The sequence below is a fragment of the Salmo trutta genome, chromosome 1, assembly GCF_901001165.1.
Source record: "Salmo trutta chromosome 1, fSalTru1.1, whole genome shotgun sequence".
NCBI classification, from domain to species: domain Eukaryota; kingdom Metazoa; phylum Chordata; class Actinopteri; order Salmoniformes; family Salmonidae; genus Salmo; species Salmo trutta.
In genome coordinates, this window is record NC_042957.1 from 81,061,907 (window position 1) to 81,076,649 (window position 14,743).

At 46.4% G+C, this 14,743-nt stretch overlaps 2 protein-coding genes across 3 annotated transcripts in view; both read left to right on the forward strand.

Moving 5' to 3' along the window:
• The window catches only part of LOC115208725 (serine/threonine-protein kinase SMG1-like), a gene marked incomplete in the record, with an annotated part of 97,587 nt that extends 92,276 nt beyond the window's left edge, over positions 1-5,311 (forward strand). The window contains 2 exon segments of the mRNA XM_029777045.1: positions 335-441; positions 3,376-5,311. Of these exon segments, the coding sequence (XP_029632905.1) occupies positions 335-441; positions 3,376-3,453 (185 nt within the window).
• Positions 5,312-6,471: 1,160 nt separating this feature from the next.
• Positions 6,472-14,743, forward strand: part of LOC115208737 (ADP-ribosylation factor-like protein 6-interacting protein 1) — a 35,337-nt gene continuing 27,065 nt past the window's right edge. For both annotated transcript variants that reach the window (XR_003881234.1, XM_029777061.1), the window contains exons 1-2: positions 6,472-6,632; positions 11,601-11,734. Coding sequence is in view for 1 of the 2 variants with exons in the window: in XM_029777061.1 (XP_029632921.1) it covers positions 6,597-6,632; positions 11,601-11,734 (170 nt within the window). In the remaining variant the exon portion in view is untranslated. The remainder of the gene's footprint in view (positions 6,633-11,600; positions 11,735-14,743) is intronic.

Consider the following 14,743-nt stretch of genomic DNA (forward strand, 5'->3'; position numbering starts at 1 on the left):
TGGTGGTTGTGTGGTAACTCTGACGTGGTGGTGTGTAGTAACTCTGACGTGGTGGTGTGTAGTAACTCTGACGTGGTGGTGGTTGTGTGGTAACTCTGACGTGGTGGTGGTGTGTGGTAACTCTGACGTGGTGGTGTGTAGTAACTCTGACGTGGTGGTGGTGTGTGGTAACTCTGACGTGGTGGTGTGTAGTAACTCTGACGTGGTGGTGGTGGTGTGTGGTGACTAACGTGGTGGTTGTGGTGTGTGGTAACTCTGACGTGGTGGTTGTGTGGTAACTCTGACGTGGTGGTGTGTGGTAACTCTGACGTGGTGGTTGTGGTGTGTGCTGCAGCTGTCCAGGAGAGGAACTCGTACGCGGTGAGCGTGTGGAAGAGGGTGAAAGCCAAGCTGGAGGGGAGAGACGTGGACCCCAACAGGAGGATGAGCGTCACTGAGCAGGTAACTACACACTGAGCAGGTAGCAACACACTGCTTTACACACTGAGCAGGTAGCAACACACTGCTTTACACACTGAGCAGGTAGCAACACGCTGCTTTACACACTGAGCAGGTAGCAACACGCTGCTTTACACACTGAGCAGGTAGCAACACGCTGCTTTACACACTGAGCAGGTAGCAACACGCTGCTTTACACACTGAGCAGGTAGCAACACGCTGCTTTACACACTGAGCAGGTAGCAACACGCTGCTTTACACACTGAGCAGGTAGCAACACGCTGCTTTACACACTGAGCAGGTAGCAACACGCTGCTTTACACACTGAGCAGGTAGCAACACGCTGCTTTACACACTGAGCAGGCAGCAACACGCTGCTTTACACACTGAGCAGGCAGCAACACGCTGCTTTACACACTGAGCAGGCAGCAACACGCTGCTTTACACACTGAGCAGGCAGCAACACGCTGCTTTACACACTGAGCAGGCAGCAACACGCTGCTTTACACACTGAGCAGGTAGCAACACGCTGCTTTACACACTGAGCAGGTAGCAACACGCTGCTTTACACACTGAGCAGGTAGCAACACGCTGCTTTACACACTGAGCAGGTAGCAACACGCTGCTTTACACACTGAGCAGGTAGCAACACGCTGCTTTACACACTGAGCAGGTAGCAACACGCTGCTTTACACACTGAGCAGGTAGCAACACGCTGCTTTACACACTGAGCAGGTAGCAACACGCTGCTTTACACACTGAGCAGGTAGCAACACGCTGCTTTACACACTGAGCAGGTAGCAACACGCTGCTTTACACACTGAGCAGGCAGCAACACGCTGCTTTACACACTGAGCAGGTAGCAACACGCTGCTTTACACACTGAGCAGGTAGCAACACGCTGCTTTACACACTGAGCAGGTAGCAACACGCTGCTTTACACACTGAGCAGGTAGCAACACGCTGCTTTACACACTGAGCAGGCAGCAACACGCTGCTTTACACACTGAGCAGGCAGCAACACGCTGCTTTACACACTGAGCAGGCAGCAACACGCTGCTTTACACACTGAGCAGGCAGCAACACGCTGCTTTACACACTGAGCAGGCAGCAACACGCTGCTTTACACACTGAGCAGGCAGCAACACGCTGCTTTACACACTGAGCAGGCAGCAACACGCTGCTTTACACACTGAGCAGGCAGCAACACGCTGCTTTACACACTGAGCAGGCAGCAACACGCTGCTTTACACACTGAGCAGGCAGCAACACGCTGCTTTACACACTGAGCAGGCAGCAACACGCTGCTTTACACACTGAGCAGGCAGCAACACGCTGCTTTACACACTGAGCAGGCAGCAACACGCTGCTTTACACACTGAGCAGGCAGCAACACGCTGCTTTACACACTGAGCAGGCAGCAACACGCTGCTTTACACACTGAGCAGGCAGCAACACGCTGCTTTACACACTGAGCAGGCAGCAACACGCTGCTTTACACACTGAGCAGGCAGCAACACGCTGCTTTACACACTGAGCAGGCAGCAACACGCTGCTTTACACACTGAGCAGGTAGCAACACGCTGCTTTACACACTGAGCAGGTAGCAACACGCTGCTTTACACACTGAGCAGGCAGCAACACGCTGCTTTACACACTGAGCAGGCAGCAACACGCTGCTTTACACACTGAGCAGGCAGCAACACGCTGCTTTACACACTGAGCAGGCAGCAACACGCTGCTTTACACACTGAGCAGGCAGCAACACGCTGCTTTACACACTGAGCAGGCAGCAACACGCTGCTTTACACACTGAGCAGGCAGCAACACGCTGCTTTACACACTGAGCAGGCAGCAACACGCTGCTTTACACACTGAGCAGGCAGCAACACGCTGCTTTACACACTGAGCAGGCAGCAACACGCTGCTTTACACACTGAGCAGGCAGCAACACGCTGCTTTACACACTGAGCAGGCAGCAACACGCTGCTTTACACACTGAGCAGGCAGCAACACGCTGCTTTACACACTGAGCAGGCAGCAACACGCTGCTTTACACACTGAGCAGGCAGCAACACGCTGCTTTACACACTGAGCAGGCAGCAACACGCTGCTTTACACACTGAGCAGGCAGCAACACGCTGCTTTACACACTGAGCAGGCAGCAACACGCTGCTTTACACACTGAGCAGGCAGCAACACGCTGCTTTACACACTGAGCAGGCAGCAACACGCTGCTTTACACACTGAGCAGGCAGCAACACGCTGCTTTACACACTGAGCAGGCAGCAACACGCTGCTTTACACACTGAGCAGGCAGCAACACGCTGCTTTACACACTGAGCAGGCAGCAACACGCTGCTTTACACACTGAGCAGGCAGCAACACGCTGCTTTACACACTGAGCAGGTAGCAACACGCTGCTTTACACACTGAGCAGGCAGCAACACCCTTTGTTGACTACACTTTCCTCCTCCTTTGCCTTATCCGGTATCTCTCCCTCTCCTCCTGCTCTCCCTCTCTCCTCTCCTCCTGCTCTCCCTCTCTCCTCTCCTCCTGCTCTCTCCTCTCCTCCTGCTCTCTCCTCTCCTCCTGCTCTCTCCTCTCCTCCTGCTCTCTCCTCTCCTCCTCTCCTCCTGCTCTCCCTCTCCTCCTCCTACTTGTCCTTCCCTGTGGCTCAGTTGGTAGAGCATGGTGTTTGCAACGCCAGCATGGTGCGTGCATTGCCAGGGTTGTGGGTTCGATTCCCACGGGGGGCCAGAATAAAAAAATAACCCCCCCCCCCCCCCCCCCCCCCCCCCAAAAAAAGTATGAAATGTATGCATTCATAAGTCGCTCTGGATAAGAGCATCTGCTAAATGACTAAAATGTAAATGTACTCCATCCCTCTCTCCCCTACCTGTCTCCCCACCTCCCCTCTCTCCCTCTCCTCTCCAGGTGGACTGTGTGATAAAGGAGGCCACCAATGTGGACAACCTGTCCCAGCTGTACGAGGGCTGGACAGCCTGGGTGTGAATGGTGTCTCCCTGTGGTGCATCTCTTTGGTTCCAGCACACAACAGAGCCTCGCAGAGGGAGGGTTAGACATCCAACCCAACCTCCAGACCAGACACCCGGATACGTACCTGCCCTGTTCTGGCAGGGTTAGGGTTAGGTGTGTCTGTCTGGGCCTGGGGGGTAAAGGAAGGAGAGGAGGAGCCACTGGAGCAGCAGCACCCAACCGTGCCACACGCTGATGGGGAAGGAGGGGGAGAGGGGGGGGTGAAGATACTCCCCCCACCCCGATATAACCTCCTAGGGGTCCACCATGGAACCCCTACTCCTGTAGCAGCACTAGAGCTGTCTGTCTCTGCCTGGCTGATTGGCTGGCTAAACCCAGTCCCACCCAACCTGCCACCTGGCAAGCTAACACAACCAGCTAAAGGGTCACTCTGCAGTCTGTCTGCAGCCAGATCTGACCACTCTGCTTGTCTGTACGGGTGGGGGGGTCTGTCTGGGACAGGAAGGGGAGCAGAGGAATTGGTAGGGAAGGTATGGTGATAAGGCCCTCCCCCTCTACCCTATGTTTTGAATAACCTTTACCCTCCCCTAATGAAAACCACCACCACCCTCCACTCACTGTTACCACCGATGACAACCCCCCCTTTAACAGTTGAGCTGGTTTACCCAGCAATGCCGTTGGGTTTGGACCTCATTTTAAAGGGACGGAGGAAGGGGAGGCTTTGCCAGGTGTGGTCTGAAGAGCTGATTGGCTGCGCCTGTTTTTAAACCAATCTCCTCCCTGATGGTACAGTGATTCTGATTGGCCAGCGACTGAGCTGCGTGAGTTGTGATTGGGCAGGTGTGGAGTGGGGGGGAAGGGAAGAATCTGTTGGCTCAATGGACTCCATCCAAGCCTGAGAGGGGAAAATGATTCCAGGAAATAAAATAGTGTAATCAGACTTTGTCTTTTTTCTTTTTTTCTTCTCTTAAACATTTATTGTAAAACTGAAGAAAAAAAACTTATTTTACAAAGCTCTTTAAAAATTGTGTATCACACAAGTTTGACATTAAAAATGGATTATCAAGTGGAGATGTGGGTTTTTGGGGATAAGATTCAGTCGTGTGGCTTTTTCTTTTTATTTATATGTTTCGGCACTGCGTAACGATGTGCCTCAAGTTAACTAATCCTATTGTCTGAAGTTACCTTTTCTTTTGAGGAGAGTTAAGATTTCGGGATTGACTGAGAAAGGATAACAAAGTGGGCAAAGTTCTAGCTAGTTACTATCTGAACCTTGGTCTACGTCCCAAACAGCACCATATCCCCTATACAGTGCACTACTTTTGACCAGAGACGTATATGGGTCAAAGGTCGTGCCCTATATAGGGGAAAGGGTGCCATTTGGAATGCAAGCCTTGACCTGAGAGAAATCCATGTATAATCCTTTTTCTTCAATGTGAATCTTTATTCATATCTGTTGTATTTGTAGGCTTCTCTCCTGCCTATCCCTTGTTTATAAAATCGAAAAGCTTTAGACTAGATTGATTCCTTTTTTTGACTTGCTGCCTTGCCTGTGAGTGAGTGAGTAGTAGTAGTAGTAGTAGTAGTAGCAGTAGTGGTAGTAGTAGTACCCTTCCTTCCTAATATGGGATGTATACTCCCCCAGCTTGTGTTTTACTGATCCTTACTAACTGACCCTCTAGTTTTACCTTTTTAGTGGGAGAAATAATTACAATAGATAAGTAAAGGAATAGTGGATGTTTTTTAGTGGGAGAAATAATTACAATAGATAAGTGAAGGAATAGTGGATGTTTTTTTGATGGTCGTGAAAAACTGCTATTTCTTAAACGTTTTATTGGATTTAGTTTGAAATAAAATTGCATTTAACATGGTCGTCTGTTTCCGTCTCTGCATATGTTCTGCAAATACAAAACATAATAAATATAAATACACCCATGTATAAACTAACTAGGCAAGTCAGTTAAGAACAAATTCTTATTTACAACGATGGCCAAACCCGGACGACAATTGTGTGCCGCCCTATGGGACTCAGAAACACAGCCAGTTGTGTTACAGCCTGGATTCAAACCAGGGTCTGTAGTGACGCCTCTAGCACAGATGCAGTGCCTTAGACCGCTGCGCCACTCGGGAGCCCCATGTATTTGTGTTAAACTATTTTTTTAATGTTGATGATTTGATGGCTGGTATTCTTAATTCTTGTACGGTGATGCCAATGAAAATACAGTAAAAGTATTTTTATTCTAGAATTCTTTCTCTAGGTGGAAAGATTGATACTGTGAACTGAACATACAGTATGAACATAGATAATGGAAGAACATACAGAACTCTACCCTCTCAGTACACTTTTCCATTGTTTTTCTACGTCCCATACTCTCATAACTATAAAGACTGAAATGTGCATGTACTTCGCTGCTTTGGATGAGAAGCCACACTGTTTTCAACAATCTGGTATTTACACTGATGTAGAAACAGGATGGCTGGAGAAAGCTGGCTAACTGTTTTCAGTGGTCTAAAAGAGACAAGGGTTGTGTCCCAGACTTTTGACCAGGGGAATAGGGTACAGTTTGGGACTTGGCCAAGGAAAGGAATCCACCTCAGACTATCCAGTAATGGTTATAGACTGGTGAATGAGCTCACTGGGCTAGCAGCCAATCAATATCCTGTCAGTGAGGGGGAAATGTAACACAGAGAACCTTGAGGACTTCAGCGGTGGTCAGCGGTCCAAACGCCTGACTGATACTAAATTAATCATCCAATTCCATTTAAGCTAAACCTAATCAATCAAGTGATTTGTGAAATTGGTCAGAGGTTCACCAATTCAATTATTGCTCATTCTACTAATTTCCTTGTGGTAGGAGTTTCCTCCTGCGAAACAAACGTTTTATTGGTTTAAAATGAATTGGGTCATGAATGTCAGCCGAGTAGTTTATTTTGGGCAATGCCGAGAATAGGGGCGTGAACTACATTACCCATAAAGCCTTTAGCCATGACGGGTTTTTGTTGTTCATAAGTCCATCCTGCCAGGCGTTTAACGGTTGGTTTGTGAACTGCAAAATCCACAAAGAGGGAAGCGTCTGCTGCGCCCCTGGGTCGTTTTAAATTTGCCTTTGAAACATCACCGAAACCTTAAACATCTTAAACTTAAACAACTGCTAGCTATGGCAGAGGGAGACAACAAAAGCGCCAACGTACTCGTAAGTAACGTTATCCTAATTTCGACTTGACAAGCTTTTGTTCCTGAATTAGGTAACGTTAACGTCGTCGTGTGCTTGACTGCTGTCGTTCGCTTGTCAACGGCCTTCGAAATGCTAACAATTAACCAGCTATGCTAGCGAAGGAGGATTAGTGAAAATGAAATCATTAATCTGAGCAAATTAACCAAGCCATGCATTGCATGGTTTGTTAGACGGCCTATGTATGATTTTATTTATTTATAACATTATCTACACTAACAATTATTTAACGTTATGCAGTCTAATATTGGCCTTTTAGCTAACATTATTGCTTGGCTAACTAGCTGTTAACGGATGATACCGCTAATTGATGAAAGGTGTTTGTAGCTAGCATACAGCTAGCTGTTTGGCTGGCTACCCAACAAAGCTGTCCCTGAGGTTATTTTAAATGTGACAAACGTTCAGCTGACAAGCCGAGAGAGCCCATGTCTGGCGAATTTCTATCTTGTGACATTATTTAACATCCCCATTAAAATCACCAAATTTGCGTTACCATAACTATTTGATTAGTCACCGAAAGATATATATATATATATATTCGTATAAAAGTTAGACGACTTACTGAATATTGTATCATGATTAGAGTGACTAGTGTAATTAAGAGCCTGGTCAGAAGTGGTCGCTGCTCTAGAGACCCGTCGCTGCTCTAGAGACCCGTCGCTGCTCTAGAGACCCGTCGCTGCTCTAGAGACCGGTCGCTGCTCTAGAGACCGGTCGCTGCTCTAGAGACCGGTCGCTGCTCTAGAGACCGGTCGCTGCTCTAGAGACCGGTCGCTGCTCTAGAGACCCGTCGCTGCTCTAGAGACCCGTCGCTGCTCTAGAGACCGGTCGCTGCTCGGACCGAGGGCAGAACGGCGCTAAATGACAACCTACATGGTGCCTGTATTTCCTGTGTGATAACATAGACATTTATATTAATGAACGTTAAGACTGAAATTCAGTATATAACCTTCCCAGAAAAAAAATGTCTTCCAGGTTTCATTGTGCATTTGAGTAACCTTTTTAATGAAATGATAATGCCTGAGAAGACTGTTTGAAGGATACATTGGCACTGGTGGTGTTAGGCCCGAGATAAAATCATATTTTATTAGTCACACACACATGGTTAGCAGATACTGCGAGAGTAGCGAAATGCTTGTCGTCGGGTCCCTCAAATCTCCCCCGTCAGTCAAATACTTTCCTCCAAACACCGCCTTCGAGAACATTTATACAACTGGTTAGGAACATATTCAAATAACGTTCATGAAAATATGTCAATCATTATCTCAAATAATATATTCATACAATTTCATCGTTCCACAATATATAGTCCCGATACAAATAGGCATTTTTAACGTCGTAGATTTAGCAGGTGGTAATTTGTGGCGTAGACCCAGGCTGGAATGCTGTTTTAACCAATCAGGATTAGACCCACCCGTTGGATAAATTGCCATAGAAACGGCCCCTCACAACATTGATTAGGGTAAGAGGAATAGAAAGTGGCTGATCTGGAAGATGAAAATGATGAGGGTATCAGTTATCCAAAGCGCAGAAACGCCTCCTAATGTTGCCATCTCCAAAAGCCGAAATATGGATGAGATCCATCCTGGAGCTGGGCGAGGGTCACAAACTAACGTTCTCATTTAATCAACACTGTTAAGTACAAGCATATTAAGGTTGTAATATTGTAGAGAACAATCTAATGATTAATTCTGTGATTCATAATGACATGGGCTAAAGAGAACTACTTACAAGCCCTTAACCAACAATGCAGTCTATGACTTGGGTGACTGGAGTCTGACAATTCTTTTGGTGCTTTCCTCTGACACTGCCTAGTATATAGGTCCTGGATGGCAGGAAGCTTGGCCCCAGTGATGTACTTTACCGTGCGCGCTACCCTCTGTATAGCCTTACGGTCGAATGTCGAGCAGTTGCCGATGCAACCGGTCAGCATGCTCTCAATGGTGCAGCTGTAGAACTTTTTGATGATCTGGGGACCCAATGCCAAATCTTTAGTCTCCTGGGCGGGGAGAAGGTGTTGTGCCCTCTTCAGGACTCTCTTGGTGTGTTTGGACTATGATAGTTTGTTGGTGATGTGGACACTTGAAGCTCTCAACCTGCTCCGCTACAGCCCCGTCGATGTGAATGGGGGCGTGTTCGTGGACTACAGGAAAAGTAGGCCCGATCAGCTCCTTTGTCTTGCTCACATTGAGGGAAAGGTTGTCCTGGCACCTCACTGCCAGCTCTCTGACCTCCCTATAGGCTCTCATTGTTGTCGGTGATCAGGCCTTCCACTGTTGTTGTCAACAAACCTAATGATGGTGCTGGAATCGTGCTTGGCCCCGCAGTTGTGGGTGTGCAGGGAGTACAGGAGGGGACTAAACACGTACCCCTGAGGGGCCCCCGTGTTGAGGATCAACGTGGCAGATGTATTGTTGCCTAGCCTTACAACCTGGGGGCGGCCTGTCAGGAAGTCCAGGATCCAGTTGCAGAGGGAGGTGTTTAGTCCCCGGGTTCTTAGCTTAGTGATGCGCTTCGTGGGCACTATGGTGTTGAACGTCATAGTGAACATCATAGTGAACATCATAGTGAACATCATAGTGAACATCATAGTGAACATCATAGTGAACATCATAGTGAACATCATAGTGAACATCATAGTGAACATCATAGAGTCAATGAACATCATTCTCACATAGGTGTTCTTTTTGTCCAGGTGTGAAAGGGCAGTGTGGAGTGCAATCATCTGTGCATCTGTTGGGGTGTTATGCAAATTGGAGTGGGTCTAGGGTTTCTGGGCTGATGGTGTTGAAGTGAGCCTTGACCAGCTACGGGGCGGTAGTCATTTAGACAGGTAACCTTTGCTTTCTTGTGCACAGGTACTATGGTGGTCTGCTTGGAACGTGTAGCTATTACAGACTCGGTGAGGGGGATGTTGAAAATGTCAGTGAAGACACTTGTCAGTTGGTCTGCGCATGCTCTGAGTACACGTCCTGGTAATCCGTCTGGCCCCGTGGTCTTGTGAATGTTGACCTGTTTTAAAGGTCTTGCTCACATTGGCTACGGAGAGCGTGATCAGTCGTAGCACCCGCTTGAATTGATCTGTATTTCAATAGATTCTCGAGCAGTGGTTCCCAAACTGAAACTCAGTCCAGGTTCATCTTGACTGTTTTGAAATTGGGTAGTGCATCAGTTTTCCTCTTGTCAGTCATTGCATTTCTTAGAGCTATTTATTTTTTAACCTTTTTTTTTTTTAACTAGGCATGTCAGTTAAGAACAATTGTTATTTACAATAACGGCCTACTGGGAACAGCGCCTTGTTCAGGGGCAGAACAACAGATTTTTACCTTGTCAGCTTGGGGATTCGATCCAGCAACCTTTCGGTTACTGGCCCAACGCTCTAACCACTAGGCTACCTGCTTATAACTAATGTCCTGATCAGCTAGCCCATGTTGCGTCATGTTTTTTTGCTTGTTTTTTTTTTGATTATAGATTTTGTAGTAATGTTAGTCACTCAAATATCATATGAATACACATTTTGCCATGGCTAATGTATGAAATTGTAATAAAATTAGCTTCAAAACTGAATTCTCAGTACACCATGATTTCTTTGTTTGTGGAATTGACAGAAATAAGCTTTAAACCTGCAAAAATAAATTGTCTAGCAACAAGAGGGGCGTAAACAGTTTGTGGCCATAGAAATAGATGTGCTGGGCGTGCAGGGGGATTGTTCCCCAATGCTGGCAAGGGAGCCTGAGGGGGAGAAGGTTTAGGAACCTCTGTTCTAGAACAGTGAGTGAACACTCTAGAATCTGGTTGAAACTCTCTTCAGTCAAATTGTGCTTTAACAGCTTAACGACAGCTCTCAGATGCGGCAGTCAGGCCGTGTCTGTCGTTGATTACATTCAACACTGACCAAACCTCCCACAGAGGATCAACTGACAACTAGGGTGGATCACGATGATGAGCTGTGTGGCAAAACAAGTCTAACGTTAATAGCGATGCCTTTTCCTGGCTGGCTGTGTGTCATGAGACGACATGGTGTTTAGTGCCTTTGGAATGAGATGTCTGTATGAAGACGGGTCTTTGTGGTGCCAGCACAACGTGGGATTATTTCACTTCCCAAACCATTCACAATGACACCTCTGTTTTCCTCAACCCTGTGGCCCTGTGGCTCTGCTCAGCCACCAACTGATAGTGGTAGATGGATGTTTGGAAGTCAGCAGGGCTTAAGCTATTAGCTAGCCATTAAACAGTGGTATTTCTGTGGTGCAGTCATGTGTCCAAATGGCACCCTAGGCCCTATATAGTGCACTTCATTGACCAGAGCCCTATATGGAATAGGGTGCCATTTGGGACTTAAACTAGCTCCTTAGATTAACAGGCTAAACTGTTAACTATATGTGAATTGGAGTTCAGAGTTGTTTGGACTGAGAGTTAAATGGCTTTTCTTCTGAGTCCACCAGTGCATCTTGAGTCCTTTTCAACCTGACCCGTTATCAGGCTGCGTTTTCACACACCTTGGGGGACTACTACTATGGCCGATTTATTGCCTTACCTCCTTACTCCATTTGCACACACTGTATATAGATTTTCTATTGTGTTATTGACTGTACTTTTGTTTATCCTATGTGTGATTCTGTTTGTGTCACACTGCTTTGCTTTATCTTGGCCTTGTTGCAGTTATAAATGACAACTTGTTCTCAACTGGCCTACCTGGTGAAATAAAAATTTCATGTAACTGGTCAAATGTTGGGAGCTGGGATTTGTGTATGTATTTAAGCGATGCTTAACCCCTGGCTTTGCAATAGACTAGCGTCCTGTCCAGGGGGTGTACTTGTAGATCATGCTGCCTCACTCTACAGAAACAGGAGATGGGGCTCCTGTCTTATTGACCGTTCTGGCTCGTCCAAGGCTACTTCCTAACCTGTGTGTGTGTGTGTGTTCCAGGCCCAGGAGACGGCCCAGCTGGAGGAGCAGCTGCAGGGCTGGGGAGAGGTGATCCTGGCTGGGGACCAGGTCCTGCGTTGGAAGAAACCATGGTTCCCTGGAGCCCTGATGGCAGCCACCACACTGGTCTTCATGTGAGTAGTACTCCCACATACACACGCGATGCATACAGCTGTCCTGTCACGCTCTCACACACGCACAATACATACTAGAGGTCAACCGATTAATCGGAATGGCCGTTTTAATTAGGGCCGATTTCAAGTTTTCATAAGTCGGTATTTTTGGCCACGGATTTGCCTTTATATATTATTTATTTTTTTACACCTTTATTTAACTAGGCAAGTCAGATTAAGAACACATTCTTATTTTCAATGACGGCCTAGGAACGGAGGTTAACTGCCTTGTTCAGGGGGGATTCGGGGATTCGTTTTTGCAACCTTCTGGTTACTAGTCCAACGCTCTAACCACCTGCCTTACATTGCACTCCACGAGGAGCCTGCATGGCAGGCTGACTACCTGTTACGTGAGGGCAGCAAGAAGCCAAGGTAAGTTGCTAGCTAGCATTAAACTTATCTTATAAAAAAAACAATCAATCTTAACTAGTGATTATGTTAACTACAAATTATTGATATTACTAGTTTATCTAACGTGTCCTGCGTTGCATATAATCGATGCGGAGCCTGTTAATTTCTCACTGAATCACTGCCAGCTTCGACAAACGGGTGTTGCTTTAACAAGCGCATTTGCGAAAAAAGCACTGTCGTTGCACCAATGTACCTAACCATAAACATCAATGCCTTTCTTTGAAATCAATACACAAGTATATATTTTTAAACCTGCATATTTAGTTAATATTGCCTGCTAACATGAAATTGTCACTTATCTTGCGTTCATTGCACGCAGTCAGGGTATATGCAACAGTTTGGGCCGCCTGGCTCGTTGTGAACTAATTAGCCAGAATTTTACGTAATTATGACATAACATTGAAGGTTGTACAATGTAACATCAATATTTAGACTTAGGGATGCCACCCGTTAGATAAAATACGGAACGGTTCCGTATTTCACTGAAAGAATAAACGTTTTGTTTTCGAGATGATAGTTTCCGGATTCGACCATATTAATGACCTAAGGCTCGTATTTCTGTGTGTTATAATTAAGTCTACGATTTGTTAGAGCAGTCTGACTGATCGTTGGTAGGCACCAGCAGGCTCGTAAGCATTCATTCAAACAGCACTTTCGTGCGTTTTGCCAGCAACTCTTCGCTGTGCTTCAAGCTGTTTATGACTTCAAGCTGGGTGGGTATAGTTTGTAGAACGTTCCAACAGGAATCTATTCCAAAAACTTCGTAAATGACAAGGTTGCCAAAAAACAACGCATACAAAGTTGTATAGCGGCAGAATAAGATACCGGGTAGGGAGTGGTCTATTTCATTGCGTTTTTCACTCATCACGTTTATTCCGAAAAATGTCTGTCCTCACTCTGGTTGCCTATGGACAAACATTAAAAATAAGCTACGTGGTGAGTTGATGCCTATTCGGCAGCTAGTTAGCTAGGTTTGTATGCGTTGTTGGTTGGCAACCTTTTTTACTTTACGTTTTTTGGAACGTTCCACCCCTACAAGCCTATCAACTCCCAAGATTAGGCTGGTGTAACCGATGTGAAATGGCTAGCTAGTTAGCCGGGTGCGCGCTAATAGCGTTTCAAACGTCACTCGCTCTGAGACTTGGAGTAGTTGTTCCCCTTGCTCTACATGGGTAACGCTGCTTCGAGGGTGGCTGTTGTCGATGTGTTCCTGGTTCGAGCCCAGGTAGGAGCGAGGAGAGGGACGGAAGCTATACTGTTACACTGGCAATACTTTTATTTTATTTGTTTTATTTCACCTTTATTTAACCAGGTAGGCAAGTTTAGAACAAGTTCTCATTTACAATTGCGACCTGGCCAAGATAAAGCAAAGCAGTTCGACAACATACAACAACACAGAGTTACACATGGAGTAAAACAAACATACAGTCAATAATACAGTAGAATAATAAGTTTAAGTACGATGTGAGCAAATGAGGTGAGATAAGGGAGGTGAAGGCAATAAAAGTCCATGGTGGCAAAGTAAATACAATATAGCAAGTAAAACACTGGAATGGTAGATTTGTAGTAGAAGAAAGTAGAAATAGATATAATGGGGTGCAAAGGAGCAAAATAAAATAAATAAATACAGTAGGGGAAGAGGTAGTTGTTTGGGCTAAATTATAGATGGGCTATGTACAGGTGCAGTAATCTGTGAGCTGCTCTGACAGCTGGTGCTTAAAGCTAGTGAGGGAGATAAGTGTTTCAGAGATTTTTGTAGTTCGTTCCAGTCATTGGCAGCAGAGAACTGGAAAGAGAGATGGCCAAAGGAGGAGTTGGCTTTAGGGGTGACCAGAGAGATATACCTGCTGGAGCGCGTGCTACAGGTGGGTGCTGCTATGGTGACCAGTGAGCGGAGATAAGGGGGGACTTTACCTAGCAGGGTCTTGTAGATGACCTGGAGCCAGTGGGTTTGGCGACGATTATGAAGCGAAGGCCAGACAACGAGAGCGTACAGGTCGCAGTGGTGGGTAGTATATGGGGCTTTGGTGACAAAACGGATGGCACTGTGATAGACTAAATCCAGTTTATTGAGAAGGGTATTGGAGGCTATTTTGTAAATGACATCGCCGAAGTCGAGGATCGGTAGGGTATATTTGGCAGCATGAGTGAAGGATGCTTTGTTGCGAAATAGGAAGCCAATTCTTGATTTAACTTTGGATTGGAGATGTTTGTGAGTCAGGAAGGAGAGTTTACAGTCTAACCAGACACCTAGGTATTTGTAGTTGTCCACATATTCGAAGTCAGAACCGTCCAGAGTAGTGACGCAGGACAGGCGGGCAGGTGCAGGCAGCGATCGGTTGAAGAGCATGCATTTAGTTTTATTTGTATTTAGGAGCAGTTGGAGGCCACGGAAGGAGAGTTGTATGGCATTGAAGCTCATCTGGAGGGTTAAGTGTCCAAAGAGGGGCCAGAAGTATACAGAATGGTGTCGTCTGCCTTAGAGGTGGATCAGAGACTCACCAGCAGCAAGAGCGACATCATTGATGTATACAGAGGAAATAGTTTGCCCAAGAATTT